This window comes from Perca flavescens, chromosome 8 (genome assembly GCF_004354835.1).
Source record: "Perca flavescens isolate YP-PL-M2 chromosome 8, PFLA_1.0, whole genome shotgun sequence".
NCBI lineage: Eukaryota > Metazoa > Chordata > Actinopteri > Perciformes > Percidae > Perca > Perca flavescens.
Window position 1 is genome coordinate 20063768 of NC_041338.1, and position 21661 is coordinate 20085428.

Consider the following 21661-nt stretch of genomic DNA (forward strand, 5'->3'; position numbering starts at 1 on the left):
AGTCAGCGTCTGAAGAACAGTGGAGCTAGTCAGGATAAGTGAGCACGCTGGGCAGCAGTTCTGGGCCAGTAGCCCTGTTCTCTGAGGAGTTCTTTATGGCCGATCCATGCCCCAATGAGAGCCCCCACCCCTGCACACAGGGGCTCCATCCGCACACACTTCATCTGAGTCTAAAAAATCCTCATTGTACTCTTCTTTTCAAAATAATTTTAGGACTACATTTAACTTTAATTATAACACACAGCTGCACATGACGGTGCAAAGAAAAAATGCTAATAATGTTAAAAAATGAAAACTATAATTTGATAACTAGAATACAAATATATCATGAAGAGGTAACCATTTCTATAGCAAACCAACAATAAAATTAAACTAAATTGTTTTCCAAAATCATTATCCATGGATGACGTCTTACTATTGTAATCATACAGTATAAAAACAAATCCAGTGCAACGGGACTGCTGCACCTTTTTTGCAACTCAACATCTGACCAGCTGCCCTGGTGATCATTAATATTCTCTTTTTTATTATTTGAAGTCAGGTTTTGTCTCTCAGAGGCCTTGTATACTTTTTCTGCTTTGTTCGCCAATGTCCTTTCCTCATGTCATATTCAGTTTTCTGTTTTTCTTCTCTCAAGCATCAATGAAAACACATCTGGCCAAAACCATGGTCACATCATCCCCACTCCTCATCCATCACGGCCTGTCACAACAGGAGAGGGGAAGTGGTCTTATGCTTATTCTGGAAACGGATATGGATAACTGAGCTGGGTCATGCTCACTGTGATACTCCATAGTCCCAGCACTAAGATACTATTTAGATGATTATTTAGATGATCTAAGAGTTTGTTTGTGCTAATTGCAAATCTAAGTTGCTCATTTAATGAGGAGCTTGTATTGGCATGAAGATCATGGGTGAGGAAACCACTCTGAACAGCCTACAGTGGTATCTTATGAAGACTTACCAAAGCCAAAGGCGGCTGGAGCAGGGATGGGAGCCGACTGGACTGGTGTGGATGTGTAGAGGCCAGTTACCAGCAGACCATCAAAGGACACACTAGTAGAGATGGTTACTGCAGAGAGAGAAAAAAGGAAGATGTTTAACATTGGTGTTACTCTAAAGCTACAATGTTACTGCAATTCCACATCCAGTTGGTTATGTCATAAAGAAGCAAAGCAAAACAGAAATTGTTTCACAAATGGAAATTGTGAAATAGAATTAATTAACCTCTTATTCTTTAGTGACCCTTTATTTCAAGAGGACTGGAAGATAAACTGTAATTTACCGCTGATAAATTGTCAGAGATGTGATGAACATGCGAGTGGAAAGGAAGTCTGGAAGTGTATACACACTACAGTTCCTTAACATCCTGCTTGTAATAAGCACAGAGCTCAGGTGTTAACACATGGACATGTAAAGTGACCATAACAGGGAGGCCAATGAGACCAAACACATGCATGCACGCGCACACACACACACACACACACACACACACACACACACACACACACACACACACACACACACACACACACACACACACACACACACACACACACACACACACAGGAGCCTGATAAATGGAGGTTTGAGTCACTTTTAAAAGTAGTTGAACAAAAAAACAATATGATCCCCACACTGTTTGTCTCACGGCCAACGGCTCAAGAATGTAATCTAACTCATCCTGAACAAATCACAGTGCTTTAAACAAACCCTGTCCCTATTGACAACCATATTAGAAGAGACTGATGAACTAATTGGCTGTAACCCTGATCGCTTTGCTAAACCTCCATTCATCACAGGTCACCACAAACAGCAGCAGAGCAGAAAACTGCCAGAGGTCTATTATTCAGCTTTACAGATCTACAGCTTAGTGTATCCAGCGGCAAGTTAACTATTGATCTACCCAGTAAACAAAGGCCTTGAGTGACGGGACCACAGAGCCAGCTACATCACTGGAGGAAAAGAGCTCAGCCACTGGACTGCTTCCAGCCAGACAGATCAGAGCACAGGGGAACAGTCTGTGGCTCAAAGGAGAACACAATCCCACAAAAATACACTTTTACACTTTGAGGAAAACAATCCTTTGCAGTGGGGAAAGATGAAGGCATTGTTATCTCCTCACCCTGGAATCCCCCTGCTTTTGGGGGGAAAGTGGATGGGAAAAGGAGGAGACATCAGCGGTGTTGGTGTGTTTTTTGTAAGAATAGCAACATTTCGGTTTGGTCTCAGGGCGTTCATTCTTCTGGGCTTGGTTTTCAATGTGGGAATCTGGGCAGAGCAGACTCTTGTGTGGCCCAGTCTCCCTGCCTGTCTGTCTGGGTGACTCCATTTACACAAGCTCAGACAATGCGCCCAGCGTTTGTGTGTGTCTGAATGTGTGTTCTGCATCTGTCTGCGTGTACAGTATTGGATGTGCTACACCCTGTTCTCAGAGCCCAGTATAACCCATCTCTCCCCCTTTCCGTCTCAAGCCTCAATAATTCATCCCACATCTCTCCTTATGATATCCAGACATTTCCTCCTCTCTTCTCCTGTTGTGGTTTTTACACAGAAATCCAGCTATAGCACTAATGCTGTATTTAACATGCTCTCTGCTCCACTACGGCATACAACAGTAAATCATTTACTTGTTACAGTTTTTTTTAAAAGCGACAGGATCCAGGCATATAGTCGACACTTGCTTTAATAAAACCATGTAGTCTATGTTTTTTGTTTCAATCTTCTACTAAAAACTGAATGAAACTAAACGCTCTAATAACACTGTAAGCAACAAATCATTTATCTGTATTCCTTTTACTTGTCAGCTGTGAGCACTGCCAAATTCTATCAGCATACAGTGTGTACAAGAAGCTGTATTGTGAGAAAGACATATTTTGCTTGGCAACAGAAACATAATCATATTCAATCCATGTTGCTCAGTGTACCTTTTCACACTGCAATACCAACAGAATGCAGGGGGAAGGCCTTCTCATTCATATACTCTCAAGCAATTACCATGTTTATGCTGCGCATATATGTGCTCCTCATTTTGCTATTTGTGCTTCCCAGAATACATTACATATTGAACAAATCCATTCCAGAGTGTAGTGAGACAGGTTATCAGTGTTTACATGATGTTGTATTGATCCAAGGCCATGTCATGATGCAGTATTTAATGAAGTAATGGACTGGGTATAATGCAAGTCGGACAAAGCTTCACCAGCCTCCGTGTACACAATACGCTCATTTCCGCAGTTCCATTGACCTGCTTCACCAAGGTAACACACACTCCATTACTCTCCACAGACATTTGCATCCAAGTTATACACACACACACACAAAAGATTTTATCCACCGCTTACACCTTTCTTCCAGCCTCTCTCCCTCATCCTCACTCCCGTTTCAGGAATCATGGTAAGAAATGCTCTCTCTTCCATTTTTTCCATCTACTCATTTCTCATGCATTTTCTGCTCCCTTGCAGCAGTGTGCCTGCACTGTGTTTGATGTGGAGGTTGTGGGGGAGAAAGAGTGGAGGGGAAGCAAAGCTAGGGGCACAAGGTTACTATCGAAAAACCAGAACAGGTGCGAAGAAGGATTGAGTGATAGGTGGTAGTGGAGTGGCCCACAGAGAGCAGCGCTACCTGATCAATACAAATGAAAGATCTAAATTATTTAGACAGGACTCTAACACCCCTCGCTCCCTCGCCTGTGGAACGCAACAGACTGATGAGCCAATCAGATCACTTGTGGGGGTGTTTCTCTCTCACACACACACACACACACACACACACACACACACACACACACACACACACACAGATCTAAAGGAGGAGGCTGGCAAACTTTGATGATAGCCTTTAAAATTCTTGTCCATACTTCATTTCTGAGTACTGTTCACTTGGCCGAGGGGGATGAGAAGGTAATGGGGGTGAACTTTATTACCAACACTCTCATCCAACACATTAGAAGGTTTTGCGTGTGCAAGCATGTGTGTACGCACACTGTGTGTGATTTGTTTATGTGCAAACGAATCAGGTGTTAGGCTAGCACAGTTCATCTAAACATCTGGACTAAATTGGAGGGTTTTCCTACCATAAGACTTAAAATAGGCTAATAACTTGTCTATGAAACATGAGGGTAAGAAAGAGATTTTGAGATAAAAATAAAAACTACATTGCAGGCCATTGCAGGCCTGTATGTGTCTGTGGTATTGTAGATATGATGCAGAATCTCTGGTTTACGAATCATGATTACACATGCACACATATGCAGCTGTTCATGATATGTTGGAAGAGCCAGAGCTGTCTCTAGCAGTCAGGTTCACCTTGGCTCCTGACCTACAGGCTCTTGATCCCTCCCTCCCACTTAAACTCCACATCAGGACCTCTACATGCTCCTGGACAAGTCTTGAGTCTGTAGTTGCAAGTGCACCTTAGGTCTTGCAAAAAACGCTCATTACACTTTATGCATAGCACTCACACCCACGTGCACACGCTCATACTTTATACTTGAACACACCACAGAGCACATCCCTCGGCCCTAAGCCGGCATGTAATATTGATGATGCAGTGTGGTATGCCTCATTACAGACACACACAACCGTGCTCCTACTCAACTATTGATGGGCCTGGGGCTTTCTTCACTTCTCTGGATCCACTACGAGTAATGTTAAGGCACAACACAACCGGCACACAACGCAACACAACACACATGCTTTGCTTACAAGTCTCTCAGTTATCAGAAAATGAATCATCTGGGACAATCTACTAAGCAAAAATAATATCACAAATAATTGCCAGTAAATTGAAAAAAGTTTATCCATGTGCAGAACAGTATGCTATTTTATTTTTTTTTGTCCCTCCCAACTCTTTGTTTTAATTTTTTTTATTAAGATTTCAGCAAGGAGTTCCAAAAGTTCTTCTGACCACGTGGCAATCAAGAACAACAGGATTGCATTAGTTCCTGGTATTACCTGAATGCATCACCACATCCCGAATGCTGTAAAAGCATGGTACACCCTGGTACAAACAAGGTACTGGAGGAAGACAGGGAATAGATGTTTAAAAATGTATAAGATACTAGACTACGGTTTTACACTAGTCCCAAAGAGGTGTCCAGTTGCCTTTAGAAATGAAGGCATTTTCAGGTTGTTTCTTTATTTATTTATTGTACAGGAAGTGAGGGAGTAGCCATGATTGCTAGATGGTTTTGGCTGATTTCTCGAACAAGAAGCAGGTCTATTAAACAGTGAAGAACTAACTAAAGTATAGCTGACTGTATGCTGGGTCAACAATCATATTTAAGACATGAAAATAGGGCCCAGTGGCATCCTAACAGCAATGACAATGTCTCCTTTAGGTACAGCTAAGCATGGTCGGCACTGTGGTTGGCAACGCTTGGTGGCATGAGCTCATTCTTAGAAAACAGCAGAGCGAGGGACATGGCGGGAGCGGGAAGTGTGGGAGCTCTGAGAGAAGACCTGATTTACGTCGCAGCCTAGTCCACATGCATTTAAGTCCCCGAATGGCTGGCATGGCCTGAACAGCTCCTTTCTGCTCTTACTGTTAAGTGTACTGTGCAGCCTTTCGTGATGAAAGATGAAATCGCCTGTGTGCCCTTATGTGCCTCTTCTGCCAGTGTGTTTTAATGTGCTGGGTAATGTCATTTGTGGAGTTTGTCGATATGACTAGGTAAGATGCATGTAAATTGTTGTACCCAACACTGTTGAAATTTACAGCTATATTTCCATTTCTCTGCGGGAACACCGCCTTTACCTGCCATTTTTATCGTCTCGCTTTGGGTCTGACTCTGAATTTTCCGCGAAGCTTGCGCTGAGATCAATTGCACAACTGGGTTGCCAGGTTGAGGTGACAAACGGATTGAGAATTGTATATGGTGTGTGGATTGTGTGAATAGGATGCATTTCATACAAGATCTGGCAACTGGTCAACATTAGACAAATATTGGTCCGATTATTTATAAAGGAGTTTTGGCCATGCAAATTACAGGAGTTTCCCGGGAGAAATAACAAACCGGGAGAGGTCCGGGAGATAGGGCTAAAAAACGGGAGAAACACGGGAAAAACTGGAGTGTTGGCAGGTATGCTCAGCAGTCGTCACCACACCCACATTCATAACCTTTACTTTACTTAAACAAGTTATGGAAAAACATTTAGAAAAGACTGGAAAGACATGGCTCCACAAGGAGGTTCTGACCATATTTTATTTGGTAGCACCTACTTATACCACAGACAGAATATAAGATACTGCAAAAGAGATACTGTAACAGAAAGTATTATCAATGAAACCACTTTTTCCCCAAGTGAACCAGGAGGACGCCCTTTTTGTTTCCAAATGGATGGAGGTTTTCCTGGCAACAATCTGGATAAAGATAGCCGACCATCTGACCCATATCCCACTGGCAGACACACACGTGCCCCAGAGAGGACCAGGAAATGGAGGCCAGACCATGGGGAAGCTTTAGTTCCATCTGTTTCCGTGGCCATGCCAATGTCGGGGTGTCACTTCACTCTGAGCTTCCTGAAATGGTTCAAACTGTCAGTCACCTGAGCATGACACCATGAAGGATATGCTGCTAATTCCTCTGATAAGGAAGTTAAATACTGGTCCTTTAAACTAGCCACAAGTTCAAGAAGATACAGACAAACTGAATCTCGTAAGTATGAATGTCTCTCTACATTTTCAGATGATTGTGTGGGAAGTGTGTTTCTGCACATATATGTGTCATGTGGTGTTCCAGTCAGGTCTTAGAGGCATCATTCCATTGCGTAACCTTCTGGCACCATCCTGGCCTGCTGGCACTGCCATCTGCTGCTGTGAAACACTAGATCACAGACAACCTATCAGCCACTGAGCTTCTACAGGTCTGCTTAACGGCAACATCTCCAACATTTTTTGCATGAAAGCAATTCATCTCTTGGGACCAGTTTACAGGTCCTTTCATGATCACTGCCAGAGATTATTATGTGTAGCCTATTCTTGTTCTTGGTCCAATTTGCTCTGTCAAGGTTCTATTCTGTTAACCAAGTAGGGGAGTTGAAGCCTTCTTGCCTGCCTAACTTGGCTTCACACCTGCAACAGTCGTAGAGAAAAACATGAGTGAAGAGGCAGTTCTGTCACAAACATCCTGTTCCTCACACAAAATCTGCTTCAGAATCACACTTCATTGTGCTGCTCTCATACCATGCAATGTATGTGTGGGTCTGTTTAAATTCATGTGAGCCTGTAAGTCACATGCTTGAACACGAGCAAGCATAGGTGTTTAAGTTATTCTACACAAAAAGAAGAGTAGGGATGTCACAATACTAAAAATCTAGTAGTCTGTACCGATACCACAAAAAGTACCAAAGTCGATACCATGCTGTGTAAAAAATAAATAAAAAAAATAACAATACTTAAAGATTAAATCATTTATTTAAACATTTGAACATCATAAAAAACACAACAATAGTGTCAACAGTCACTGTCACATAATAAAAAAACAATTACAAAAGATATATAATAAATATTTAAACAGTTGAACATTATAAAAACACAACAATAGCGGCATGTAGCCTTCAAATAATAAATCAAATTAAACTATTACAAAACAAATCAATTCTTTTTTCCTCGCCACTGTCGCTTGCTCTTGGGGGAATTACTGGAATTGTTGAGTCTTTGTATATTATAGAGTGTGGTCTAGACCTAATCTATCTATAAAGTGTCTTGAGATAACTCTTGTTATGATTTGATACTATAAATAAAATTGAATTGGGATTGAATTGAATTACAAAATCACAAACAATTACAAAAAAGATCAACTTTTACCACCGTACTCTCCTAGTGGACATCCTCCTCTGGCTGATACTGGCATAGTGGGCCCTATCTTGCACCCGGCGCAGCACAGCACAAAGCCCGACGCAAGTGTCTTTGCTAGTTTAAGACCGACGTAACTGTCAATTTCCCGTCCAGCGCCCGCGTCGTTTAAATAGCAACTGCAGCTGCGCCCATCTTTGCGCCTATGGGGCGTTACAGGGAGGTGTGTTCAGGTGAATTCTTGGCGTATTGCTATCTTGAGGCAGCCGGAAGTGATCACGCCATTTACCAACAAAAACCTGGTCTAAAGTCAATAGTGCAGTATTTCATCGTTATTTTAACAGCAAATTAGTAAAACGCACCTAGGCTTATGCATAGCGCGCGCACACTATGCTTGTTACACACACACACAGGGAAACATGCAAAAGATTACAAATAAAAATATTACGGTGCAAATCCACCATCATAATAGCAATGCGCAAAGGTACAAATGTGCCTGGCTTTTAAATGAAATGGGAGATGACACTCTGATTGGTTTATTGCATGTTACGCCCAAAAAACACCTATGAATTAATGAAGACACGACAAGTACAAGTACAACCCTTTTAAACCATGCGCCCGGCACACGGACCCTTTTTTCCACCGTCAAACTAGCAAAAGTGGATTTGGACACGCCCTAAACGCACCTGCGCCATGTGCTTCACGCCGTGCGCTTACATCCTTAAAATAGGGCCCAGTGTCTGACAATGACTAATAAAACAGTGGAGGCCACAGTTGCTAAGGTGCACTCATAAACAGGCACACACCTTATACTCTGAATGCAAACATTAGTTTAAATTCACTGACATGGTGGCAGGCCGAAAAGATGTATTAAAACCATTAACATTTCATTAATTATTAAATCCAGTGACATTAGGCCATATTTACTGACAGGACAGGACACAGGCTGAATGGCGATGCATGGTAGCCCATTGTATTTAATAACGTTGCAATGCGTTAGCATCGTTTACAAATAAATGGCTATTGCAAACAATACATGGAGCATAAAGTTAGTTGGTTTCACAGTAACAATGCCAGCTGCCTCAAACAAACATATAGGGCCTGTGTTCCAGAGTAAGAATTAGACGTTTTACAGTTTGTATATGATGTTAATTTGACTTGAAACTCACTCACCTTCGCCAAATTCAAGGTGTTTCCTCACTTTGTGTGAAATGAACGATGGCATCGTTTGCACACCGGCTTCAGAGCACCAATTATATGTCCGTTGTCATCCGCATCGAATGCAAACTATTTCAATAAAACGCAAATGCGTATATGCTGCCCACATCAGTTCCGGGAGAATTGCAACTTTGGTACCTTCGTTACCAGCAGTACCTTCGCTACTGCAGAAAAACAAGTACCGTCACGTTTTAAGAATGTTGGTACCAACTTGGTAGCAAAGTACCATTCTCGTGATATCCATACTGCAGAGTATAGTCATTTTTATGCTTTTTCTTTCCTTTTGTTATGAATTCTGGGATAGCATAATTTGCATATAATCTGCAGGTAATCTACAATGCACACAATGTACTATAAATGTATATACATTTGATTGCAAGGAAGATACAACCCCACTCCACTAATCAGCAAGACCAAATCAGCAATGACAGAACAGTTCTTCATAGTTTCTAACTGAACATTGCATGTTCAGAAGAAGCATATCACATTGTGACAACTCAAAGGCTATTCTCTTCACCTGTGAGTGGCTTTGATAGCAAATCATCTCTCTTGGCTTTTAACATTATTCATTGGTTCATTGTACAGAGGCCTCATACAGCACGCAGATCCCATCTATGTAGGTACCGATCTCTGCTATGAGACTCTAAATTGGTTTTGATAAGCTACAGTTCTGTTATATGGACCTTGTCTTCATCAGTCTGGATGAAATCTTGATAGAATGAGAGAAGAAAGGGTAAGACGGTACTGTATATACAGTATAAGACCAAAAGACAACTGGATAAGAAAAGATCCGAGATCCTGAAGCAGAGAGCAACAGAATCCTGCATAAAAACTCATTAAAGACATCTTATAAAGCATAAGATGTACAAAACATTCAGCATAAAGGGAATATCATTCAGCATTAAATGCATAATTGGTGGTTGCTGTAAAGGGTTACATGGTAATAAGGTTCAGGAACACTGTGATTCTTTCCCTCTGTCGCTTGGTGACTGCCAGGACTGGAGAGTGAGCTGTCCTTTATGATCATCACCATGTGTTCTGCAGACAGAGAAAAGGCTTCAGCCATCCAGCCCTGACAAGCAAAGCACCTTCCTTTACTTATACGAATACAAATATATAAACATTGCATAGGAACATGCTAATGCACAATTAAAAGCCAAGGTGATTAACATGAGAACATAAACAATTTTAATTTGAACTAACGCAGGTTACATACAGAGGAAAGTCACTGCGTATAGCTTTGCCTTCCCGAGACAAAATGTAGGAATGTAGGAAAACACTAAAAGCCCAGTCAGCCTCAAAAACCGGGGTAAGACCCAAACCACAATGCCTTACACAGGGCAGAGACGCACAACACACACCCACAAACACACACTATAAGACTGAATATGTATTTTTTTTTTTTTAATCTATGGCAAGCTCAATGACACTAAACATTTCCATCCACACGTTTAAAGAGACACATCATTATCACATGCACTTGCACAGAAACACACACTCAAACACACAGAGCCAACGAGCAGGCCAGCTGTGAAAGTACACATAGACAAATTCAGACATTGGACATGGACCAACACTGTTGCATAACTCCCTTTCCATCTCACCTGCTCCATCGGGAGCTGCCCTGACAGGAAACAGGAAGGAGGTAATGAGGGCCAAGCAGTCAACCACAGTCTATATAACCCCAGTGTCTGCTACGTCCCTCTCAGGGACACCAGGCTACTTAGCCTAAGTGACCTTCATCCCCTTTCCACAGCTGGTCTGTCCCCCACCTCCCGACTCCCAGAAACCCCAGCAGCCCACCCCAAACTGCTTCACAACTGAGGGAGCCATGACCGGAAGACATCTGTCTGAGCAAGGCCGAGGGACAAAAGATCATGTCAGCAAAAGTGACAACTTTTCAGTCCAGTTTGACCTACCTGGCCACAGAAGTCAAAGTATTTAACATGGCAAACAGAGAGGGGATCAGTATACTTCTTAACTAGGGATGTTGCAATCAGCTTTTTTGGACTCCGATTCTTTTATATATTGAATATCTGCCCATACCGAGTCCCGATCCGATACTTGTATTTGCTCAGATATTAGAGCTGCACACCGTTTTTTTGTTTACAAAAATAACTTAGCAAACAAAGTAACTGAAATATGTCTTAAGCTTAATACGTTTAACTTAGTGCAGAAAATTAGTCTTTTCTCAACTTTAGGTTTGTAGGATCCCAGCAACCCCTCCCCAAAACATAAACAGTCCCCAGATCAGACTGATCTCATGAATTGGCGTATGTATGACATGCCAATTTGTATTCTGTTTTTGCGTGTAATCAAGACGCATAATCGCATTTTTGCGTGTATATCAACGCAAATCGGCCGCCATTGACCTACATTGCGAGTCAATTTCCGCCGTAGCGAGTAGTATAAAGGAACAGGGGAAGGAGGTAGATTGGGGTGGCGGATGGGTAAAACACAGGACTTTCACCTGGGAGAGCTGGGTTCGCATCCTGCGAAAATATTTTTTTTTAATAAGCCTTACCCAATGTTTCTTTCCTAAACCCAACCATTTATTGTTTTCCTAAGCGTGTTTTTGTCGTTATTTTCCGTGTTTTTGTCACTGTTTTGTTACTAAAGCCTTTCCCTGTGTTCTTTTCCTAAACCCAACCATTTATTTATTTTTTTTTAACAGGCGTGTGATGTTGTTCTCGCAATAGTACTTTGCGTTCTCGCGATAACACGCAACGTGGCGAGGCCACGTGGTGGGTATGTTTACATCAGCTGTATACAGCGTAGGCATACACGTGGATAGCTGAAAATGAGTACAATAACACAACATTTTGCTTTATGAAAGTGGCGTGTATATTTACGCAAAGTCATGATGCCATGTTGCCCAGCTGGACAACGAAAACTAAACTTAGTGACGCCTCTTGTGCTTAATGGTCAATCTTTGATTTTCTTCTTGTGTTAAACTCCGATGTCGGCTCCAGAGAATAACAGCCTGAAAGTGTGGGTTCCTGGTGGAGTAATCCGTTTCTGTAAAACGGATGACTAAGAAAGACGGACTTTTTTACTCGTTGCCAAGGGCTGGCAAGCTATGAGGCACTCTGGACAGACAATGGTGAATTGCCATGCGCCATCTTGGTTTGAAAGTGCCTGCATCTAGGTAGGCTGGCAGTGTGTCTGTGGCGCAGGGCGTGTGTGATCAAAGGCAGCGATCACTACAGGCTGATGTAAATGATCGGAGTAAGGTAATCAGGGTGAATGCTGATCCCTGATTAGTTAAAAATTGCTCATATCAGCTCTGATCCAATACTTGCGTCGTGATCAGGACATCCCTATTCTTAAGTTAACAATAATAAAAATGCAGAACAAACTGATTAAACAATCTTAATTGGCCAATGCCAGCTGCACTAACCTAATAGCTGGAGGTCTGCAGCACAATAGCCAAGGTGCTAAGAATTTAAAGCAACAAAGTTCTCCATGCAATCTCCATTTTAGACATTTGTGCCACAGGCCATCATATCCAATATCCTAATATATGAGTGAACACCAAATCACCATAATCCAGTGTGTATGCTATTACATCAATAAAAGAAGCAATGTGATAGATCCATGGAAGGAAGACAAAACTTTTAAAAATAAAAGGTTGTTTTTCACTCTTTGAACTGTTGATCACTTCTGAAACCAATATCTCAATCTTCATCATTTAATGAAGTCCATTACAAATCAAAAGCACAACAAAATTTGGCTGGCTTTAATCACTTTCTGTGTAGACCAAGACCACAATCGAGCGTTCTTCCTTCTCAATGTTGTCTTTTCTACAACGTACCATTCTCCTGAAAAAGAATAACCATCCAACATTTGAGCTGTTTCAAATTGTAGTTGTTTTAGCATAAAGTTAATTTGCTATTTCATGCAATTTTATATACTATATGCTAAGAATCAAGTGGCCAAAACCATAGATTAATTTGTAGCCACTGCAGAGCTGACATACATTAGTACAGTACATCAGAAAACAGCTTGAAAGCCTGCCCACCTGTACTGGAGTCAAAATATAGAGAAAATCTAGTCCATTATTGTTTTAATTGAGATGGGCTGTTTTTGGTGACACACAACATACATCTCTCCTTACGTACAAGAAAACAAATAGACCAAAGTAAATAAATGTCAGTGTCTTGGAGCTACTTATTTTCATACAGTCCTGCTTTTTGTTATGCTGAATTTCCATCCCTGTTTTTAAAGTTTATGAGATGAAAGAGAATAAGTGATTATGTTAGCACTAGGTGCACCTGCCCTCCTCTTAGCCATCTTCATGGGCTGACAGTAGTACTAGTTGAAAGACAACATGATAACTTCTATTCAGCAAGTAAATTTGAATTCAGTCCTCAATCTCGAAGCAATCCTAGAGTTTGGCAAATTCTTTACAGAACTGAAAGACGTCCTGGGAGCTGGAGAGGAAGGCAGGATATTGTGCCTCACTATTTTGCTCTCCGCTCCCTGCTCTTTCTTGGCGTGAAAACCACAGATTATGGCCAACTAAGTGAAAAAGTACTGACATTAGTCAAAGTCTGATGTGCCTCCATTGCTTTTGGGTATGAATGTTTGAGTGGAAGGAGAGTGACACAGTGGTGTGGAGGTGGGGGCTTTATAGAGCGGAGGGAAAAGATTGATTTCTAATTAACAAGCTGGTTGCAAACTAGATGGTCTCTACTGCCAGTGGATCAATGAGGAGCATTTCCCTTGACATCCAGTCTTAATCACACCAGCTCAGCTTGGTAAGAATGCACTCATTGCTGTAATTAACGCTGTCACGCTCCCTCCATCACCCTTCTCTCACCCCCACCTTTTTTCTGCCTCAACCTCCACCTCAGACCTCGGCCTTCACTTGATAGCAAGGATCACTCAATGACTCTATCACTCTGTATCCTCCTGCTGTCAAGACAAAGTGCTGTGTACACATGAACAAATGTGCTGAGTGACTGACAAAGACGTTGTGATGTTCTTGCTTTGCCCCAAGTACAGTCAACTGCAACTGGCCACAAATGTCCCAGTAGCTTATTAGAGGTATACTAGCTTTAGGTTTTCTTTATTACTGTTTGCTACTCCTGATAACTACTTAATCTAAATAAAAGTTTGAGTATACAGGTATTTCCCTGATATATACTCTCCCTTCACATGTGATTTATCTTAAACACTGTATCCTGGCAATTTCACTGAGAGATCAAAACGGATGGAATAAAAAAAGAAATAGACTGTTCTATCTATTGCCACTGGCATGACTGACAGGGAGTCCAGAGGTAAATGCTGAGGTGGGATCAATTTATATTCTTGGTCCCTGTGAAAGTGTGCAGTTAGCGGCAGATGACAGACACGTTCCCAGCTACATGTTCATTTTTTATTAAAAAGAAGCCAAGGACAGAAGTCGTCAAAGAGAGAGGAACACTGTCCTTTACATTGGATGGACACAGTCAGTCTCCACAGACTCCCTGACAAGGATTGCTATTTTCCGTCTGAATGGGCCACAAGACATGCTGCTCATCTGGGTCCTGCTTGGCAGGAAAGGACATTTTTTACTTATTGACGACATGTGAAAGGCAAAGTTAAGCTTGCCATTCAGAAATCTTCCTGATAAATCCAAAAGCAAGATAAATGTACTAATCTTTATTTTGGTCAACTGGAAGAAACTCTGTGGATGTTCTAATCCTGAGTCAGAGCTCACTGATGACACGTAGACCTGTGTTGGCTGGGGGCATGAGGTTTGATATGTGGGATTTCACGACAGAGCATTATAGGAATGAAGTATTTTCATGGGCCCTGTAAACACTAAGCCCCTCACCCATGCTGTCACTTTCGGCAGCAATATGTGTGAGTTTGTGCATGTGCGCGGATGTATAATCTGCCTCTGACAGCCTGCCGTGTCTCTGTGGGCAGAATGGGCCTGGCTGTTTGAAGGAGGCTGGAGCTGAATGGGGGAGCTGAGGCTAATCCGCCTGTGCCACGCGCCATGTGCCCAGCACCCAGCCAGTTGCACCATGCCGCCTCCTCTGTAGTGGGTCCATTGGAGCGCTACAAGGCCCTCTGAATGCTATCAGCACAGACGACACACTGCCCCCCAAGCAGGGATTACAGCTCTCTCAATGAAGCCGCCAGGAGGAGGATCCAGAGCAAGAGGAGGAGAAGAAGGAGGAGGAGGTACACAATCCTCCAACAGGAGCTCCATTCTCTAAAAGGAAGAGGCCATCGGCAAAGCTGACACGCTAATCAACAGCGGCTGGGAAACCACCCCATGAGAACAACACGTCCAGTACCAAGGATAGGGAGGAGGGAAGAAAGGTTTAAAAAAGGACCCATCACTTTTCAAAATCCAGCTTAGAGCCACTTGGTACTCCTTAAGGAGAATGAACACTGGTCCATTGTTATGAGGTAGATTGGGATGAGGACATTAGCATGAGTTTGCATAGACACACAGAGCCCTTAATATTATATGTAGACCTGGTTTTTGGGCTTTCTGTGATGAAAATTAACTTTGTAATTATGTTTACAACCTGTTTGTAAGTTGAAAGTAAACATCAAAGAGGCAGGGAAAAGGGGGGAAACTGTAATGTGCCAATATAAAATAATTGAAATAGACTGTAGAAGGTTGTTTCCCTTGTGTGTTTTTATTTTTTTTTTTAAATTAGGCAGTAAAAACAGTGCAGTTGGGATTCATCCTCAGGGTGTAGAGTATGTTGTGTGGGCTCTGTAAGCTGGTGTTCTGTTTCTCACTATAGAAATGACTAAAATTCCGAATTCCTCATCACCCTTAATATTCAGCAACAATATGTAAGTAAGTTACCAACAAGAATGCTACCAAATTAGACCATAGTGTGGTTATGCCAGTTTTATGTGGTTTTCTGCTTATTTTGTTTATGTACTGTAACGTATAAATGTTGTGTATCCATCCATTTGTTGTGAAGCACTTTGAGATTTTTATCTGTGAAATGTGTTATACAAATAAATTTTACTTACTAACTTACTTACAAATGCTTTATGCTTCAGGTGTGGAAAACTCATACTGTCACAATATTTTGGGTGGTTTACATGTGGCTAAAGTTGTGCCAGGACATAGACTGTAAAAATAGTGGACCTAGCATCCATGAAGTCACCTATTGGTTTGTGGACTGCCGTTTTGAAGCCTCAAATTTGGCGTTTATCTGTGTTTTAAGCCCCCAACGTCTCCTACTAGGATTAGGCAATGGTTATGGTTATGGTTAGGGTTAGAGTTAAGGTTATGTGCCTGGAAGGTGACGTTGGGGGGCTTAAAGCACCATAGAGCGAATTTGGCGATACGGGTGTCACCATCTTGGTTTTTTGCAACCGGATGCAACGATTTTTGATGAGAGGGTGGAGCTTGGTTGGGGGGTGGGGGGGTGACGCGGCCAAGCCAGTGTTGTTTACGGTTGACCATATAATAAACTCATTACGAAAATGTTTATTAAGGTAATAAATCAAGTGAGAAGTATGGTCCTTTTCCCAGGCTTTTTTTTTGCAACCAATGGAGTTGGCCACTGCTGGAAATGAGATAGAATGCAGTTCCAGGCACTTCCGCATTGGCTTTATTTTTCAGACCCAGAAGCTTTATCCATTATTTTTACAGTCTATGTGCCAGAAGTGGAATCTTTGTTGGTGCTTCTGCTGTCTAAAACTTAAAACCTCCAGATACCAGAAAAGGAAACAAGGGAAACACAGCAAACAAGTAAGTACATACTAGGACAGCAGGAGCCTAGCATCTGCACACCCAGTTTGTATTATCAACAGAGAGGCACTCCAAATCAGGCAAATCCCCAAAAGGTAAGCACACACTCCAACATCCTGAAAATACTTATGCCCACTCATCTGCCTACTCATGAAAGTTACTGAAAACACAACTCACATTTGCTTGTTAAGAGCTTTCATATTTTGGCTGGAAATGTGTTGCTGAGGAAATTGAAAATAAAAAACGTAAGAGCTCTGTGACGCTTGCCCAGATAAGACTGGCACAGGCACACACCTCTGCCTGGCAGGGATTCACTCACTGTCTTCATTTTTAGCCCTTTCTACCACACCTGGCACCATGCTGGCATCACTCTGGCACCAGCCTGGCAAAGGCTAACAATGTCACTGTTATCTGAGGCGATTCTCCGTGCTCTGATGCAGTAAATCAACTTTCCACAAATGTAGCGTATAGGTGGCATCTGGGCCATCTCAACTATCTCTGCTTCAAATGCTCCAGAGCTGCTGCAGCTCACTGCTTCTTTATGAGAAAATACAAAGGCAGAGACAAATATGTGTATGTCACTGCAAGTTTGTTGTAGTATTAGTACAGTATGTAATAATAGCTAGAGCATGTTCCTGTGATACAGCCATTTAGCACCTGACAGGAGGAAAATAGGAACCTTCTGTTCATGTTATCATGTTATATCCTGTTGTAACATCGACACAAAGAATTGTAATAGCCTGCTGATCAGGACATTTGTGTTTAGCCAGCGTAACATCTGACCTGTCTCTATGTCATGATGGATCACCCACTACGAGCTGAGTGCTGTGTGCACGGCCAAGCATGCATGTGTGACAAAGGCTAGATTCCCAATGAATATCCATTCTCATTTCTTGCCCATCTGCTCCTTCATATAAAAGAAACTGGCATATCTCGGTGAATACAATGCTCTTTAAATTGTTCATCATTCAATGTCCACAAAGACAGAACACCCAAACACACCCAGCAAGCCCATACAAACAGTAATACACTTGACACACTTCTCTCTACTCAGTGAAGTGACCTATTCAGACAAAGCAGCAGGAGGCAGAGATGCTGAAGAGCTGGGAAGCTAATGAATGCACGGGTTTGGACCATTTGAAAGTTAAAAAAAAAAATTCTAGTGCTATCTGCATGTTGCTTTATCTTTCTTTTTTAGCCCCTATACTCTGTACTCTTTCCTCACTCTTACCTTCTTTTTCAGTGTCCCTGTTCCCCTAAACCAGATGTCTGCATGAAAACTAGGCCAGTCTTTTGATGGTTCACTGACCAATGCCTGCTGTACCGTAAGAAATACTTAAGAGTTTTCTTGGTCTTTTAAATAGATAAATATGAAATGCTAAAGTTAAGCTAAATAGAGACATTATGAGCACTAGACTGGTGGACAGGAAAAGTAGGAACACCAGCCAAATCTAATCACGCCATAGGAACAGAGCTCCAAGCAATGCAGCACTGACAATAAGTGGTCAGAGGTCAGAAAGCAGACCCTTAGGGGTCCCCAGAGGTTAAGTGCTGCAGAAGGTGATGATGGCATCCAACAGGCTACTGAAATTACAGCAGATTGATGCCATTTTGGCATTCAGTCTAAAGACAAAGACGACTGTGAGTTTGTGATGACTTAAAGATGGGCCCTGTGTTTCCATGGCGTCTCGCTGTGCCTTTACTGATATGACTTGGTTTATGGTTAAGATAATATCTGCTTTCCTACAGCCTCACGGGGCCTTGTGTCTGTGACCTTCACTGACAACATGACTGACTTGTTGTTCTACAGACATCGGTCAACAGCACACTCCCAGAAAAAACTCCCACAACCACGACAAGTAATCAACTTTGCAGATAGATAATGGCCTCTTTCCGTTTACAAGGCACAATGAGTTGTTTGTGGTGGTTGGCAGGAGAGCTGCTGAAGTAATTCCCAATGTCTAATCTGATAGGTTATCATGGGAAGAGCTGATGGCATTTTGTGGGGATGAATTTATCTCCAAGTTCCCATTAAGAATGTCATTTAGTGGCACCGTCCAAATCTCCTTGAAATGTTGATTGTTTCTCGGGCCTCTTCAATCATTTGCACATGAAAAGGTCCATGGAACACGGACTGCTGTAGAGACCATTGACAGATTAGCAATGGCCATTTCAGCCTGTACTGTCAACTAGTACTCTAAGCAGCTCTCTTGTTTTACCCTCTGTCACTTTCCCTCACACCACTGTTTCTCCTCCTGTTTTTCTATTGTGGCAGTGTGGTAGAGACACACTGACTGAAGCCCATTGAATATTGTTTGGCTTTCAATAGTGTGTAGGAACAATGAATATAGTGAGAGGGAGAGCCACATTGCCTACCTGAACCTGCATGCCTCAGCAGTGGCTTGTGTGAGTGGCTCATTCAGTGCTTTACACTGACATCAACAACCCTGCATATTGAAACACACACAACAACTGTACACTATATGCAAATAGCATACTGTGAATACAAGCACTTAGTCAAGCTTTTCAAATACCATAAACATAAAATCGACAGACTGACACCACTAGCACTGCACAGCGTGTTCTATACAAACAAACATGCAGTGTGCTTGAAACCGCTGGCGTGATAATCACAACTGTAGTTTTAATCACACAATTTAAGTGCACATGCATCATTACAAACGAGGATGAAATCTAAAGAAAAAAAAATGGTACAAATTCCTCAAAACACAAAGGCACTCAGTCAATCTCACTGGCCCAATTTCTGCTTATGCACCTCCATTTTTCCAGCTATGCTTTACTTAGTTGCAGAGGCACCACACTGCCATTCCATTCCCTCACCAATCTTTTCAATTGTGCTTTTTAATCATACCGCATAACACAGTAGATTGATGTCCCCTCTGATCATGATTTGAATGTTCTTTACTGGAAAGACAATGTTTTCTGATACTAAAACAGTCTGTTTGGAGGATTTTAGCCTTTTCCTGTTTCCTCCCACTTCTCTGTTACCATCCCTTCTTGAACGCTGTAGTTAATCTGTGAAACTGAATGCGTAATGTTTACAACAAAAGAGAAGGCAAGAAACAACAAGAAAGAAAACCAGCTCTCTCTGATTGACTGTGTTTAGAATTGGGGCTCTGGGTTTTGTGCTCTGATGTTGCTTCCTATCAACATGCGGTTGCTATATGGAGAACAACTTGCATTCCCACAGCCGTTAAAAGAGTCGGAGACCAAAAAATGCTTTGACATTACTGAAATAAAGAACTGCTGCCTGTGGAGCAAAAGTGGTTGAAAAGGGTTGTTTGATTATTTAGAGGGCAGGCCTAAATCCCAGTGTGACCTTACTTCTTTTTGCTGCTCTCTCTCTTCTGAAAGATAAGGCTATATGTGGGCACTCTGTGAGTGTGTGTGACATTTGGTCTCTATTTATCTGGTACAAGGATTGACCCTAGAGTCTGAATGCAAGCATACACATCTTTTAATTTCCCCTCGTTCCCAGCAGTTCAGAGTGTCTTTACAGTATTTCTGTTTTCATTTTGTCCACTATGACCCTGCCAATACACCCACCCTCTCAAACATTTCACATAGAGAGTAGCGCAACCTCTCTTGGTCATTTCATTCGGATAGCTAAACACAGTAATCTCATCTATAACACACACACACACACACACACTCACAAATTACGTTGCCCACACATGGTCGTATCACTCAAAAGCAACAGAAAAACGAGAGGCAGTGAGGTCAGGTCAGAAACCCAATTACTGTACAACAAATCGGCCACACAGAATCTTCCTCTGGCCCTGACTAAATACCGAGGTGGTTCTTTGAGTCTTTCTCCTCCTGTCTCTTTTATAAGGGGTCATCTATCTCTTCTTTTTTTCATACTTTCCAGTACTCCACTAACAACCTTTTTCCTTCACGCTCTTTCTTCAGTTTTCTTTTCTACAGCCCTTCAACAACCACACGGCCAGCATCTCTAATGCTTTCCGCCCACCATTTCCACATGCAGCTCTTTCAGTGGTTAGATCACACGTTGCTTTTAGAAGATTAAACCAAATGTAATCCAAAACTAAAGCCCAGAGAGCACATAACAATGAGAAAAAAACTATTGAGATCAAACCAAATAAAAGAAGCGTGCAAAAATACAAAAGCTCTTTCGCAGAAGACAAAAAATGGCACGAGCACTTCCGCTGCCCTTTCCTTCTCACCACCAGAAGATGGGATTTACTATTTTTCTATTTCTATCTTTTTCTCTCATTCTGCTTTCAGCAGAGCAGGCAGATACATTTCCACCCTATCTAACACCTGTATACATACCTGTATATATAGCCCTCAAAACACAGAATTCCTGCCACAGTGGGCCTAGCAGTGACTGTGGTAAGAACATGTAAAGATTGATGTAACCATCAATGTTTGAGAAGATGAGAGAAAGGTGGATGAGAGACAGAAACTACTGATTGCACAACTAAGCACACAGCCAGCCACATTTTACTTGCTTACTTGCCATCTATCCTTCAATCCCCAAACTCAGTCAAGACCCCAGAAATTTAACAATGAGGTGCCATCATGTGCCAAAACATGGGACGGAGAAAATGAGTGAGCAGCTTGGAACCATGTCATTCTTTCGTGCAAGCCCCGCTGCTGGTATCTTATCTGCTCAATCCTCTCATCGTCATTTAAATCTCCCCCTACTCCATCCGATCCCAGCCATGGCCCTATTTAAATCTCTCCCTCCTCCCAGTCCACCACATTTCTAATGCTAATTATCTAAACCTCTCTGTGCGCTCTATCCCTCCCATCCACCAGCTAGTTATTCAAATCTCTTCCCACCCGCTCTCCCTACAATCCCGGCCCCAGTTAAAAGGTGCTTGACTGAAGGGTTGATCCGGGCTGTTGTTTTCAGACAGAGGATAATACTGCTTCTTC

At 42.1% G+C, this 21661-nt stretch overlaps 1 protein-coding gene across 2 annotated transcripts in view; it reads right to left on the reverse strand.

Moving 5' to 3' along the window:
* The window catches only part of reln (reelin), a 106289-nt gene that overhangs the window by 77848 nt on the left and 6780 nt on the right, over positions 1 to 21661 (reverse strand). For both annotated transcript variants that reach the window (XM_028584835.1, XM_028584834.1), the window contains exon 2: positions 965 to 1072. Coding sequence is in view for 1 of the 2 variants with exons in the window: in XM_028584834.1 (XP_028440635.1) it covers positions 965 to 1072 (108 nt within the window). In the remaining variant the exon portion in view is untranslated. The remainder of the gene's footprint in view (positions 1 to 964; positions 1073 to 21661) is intronic.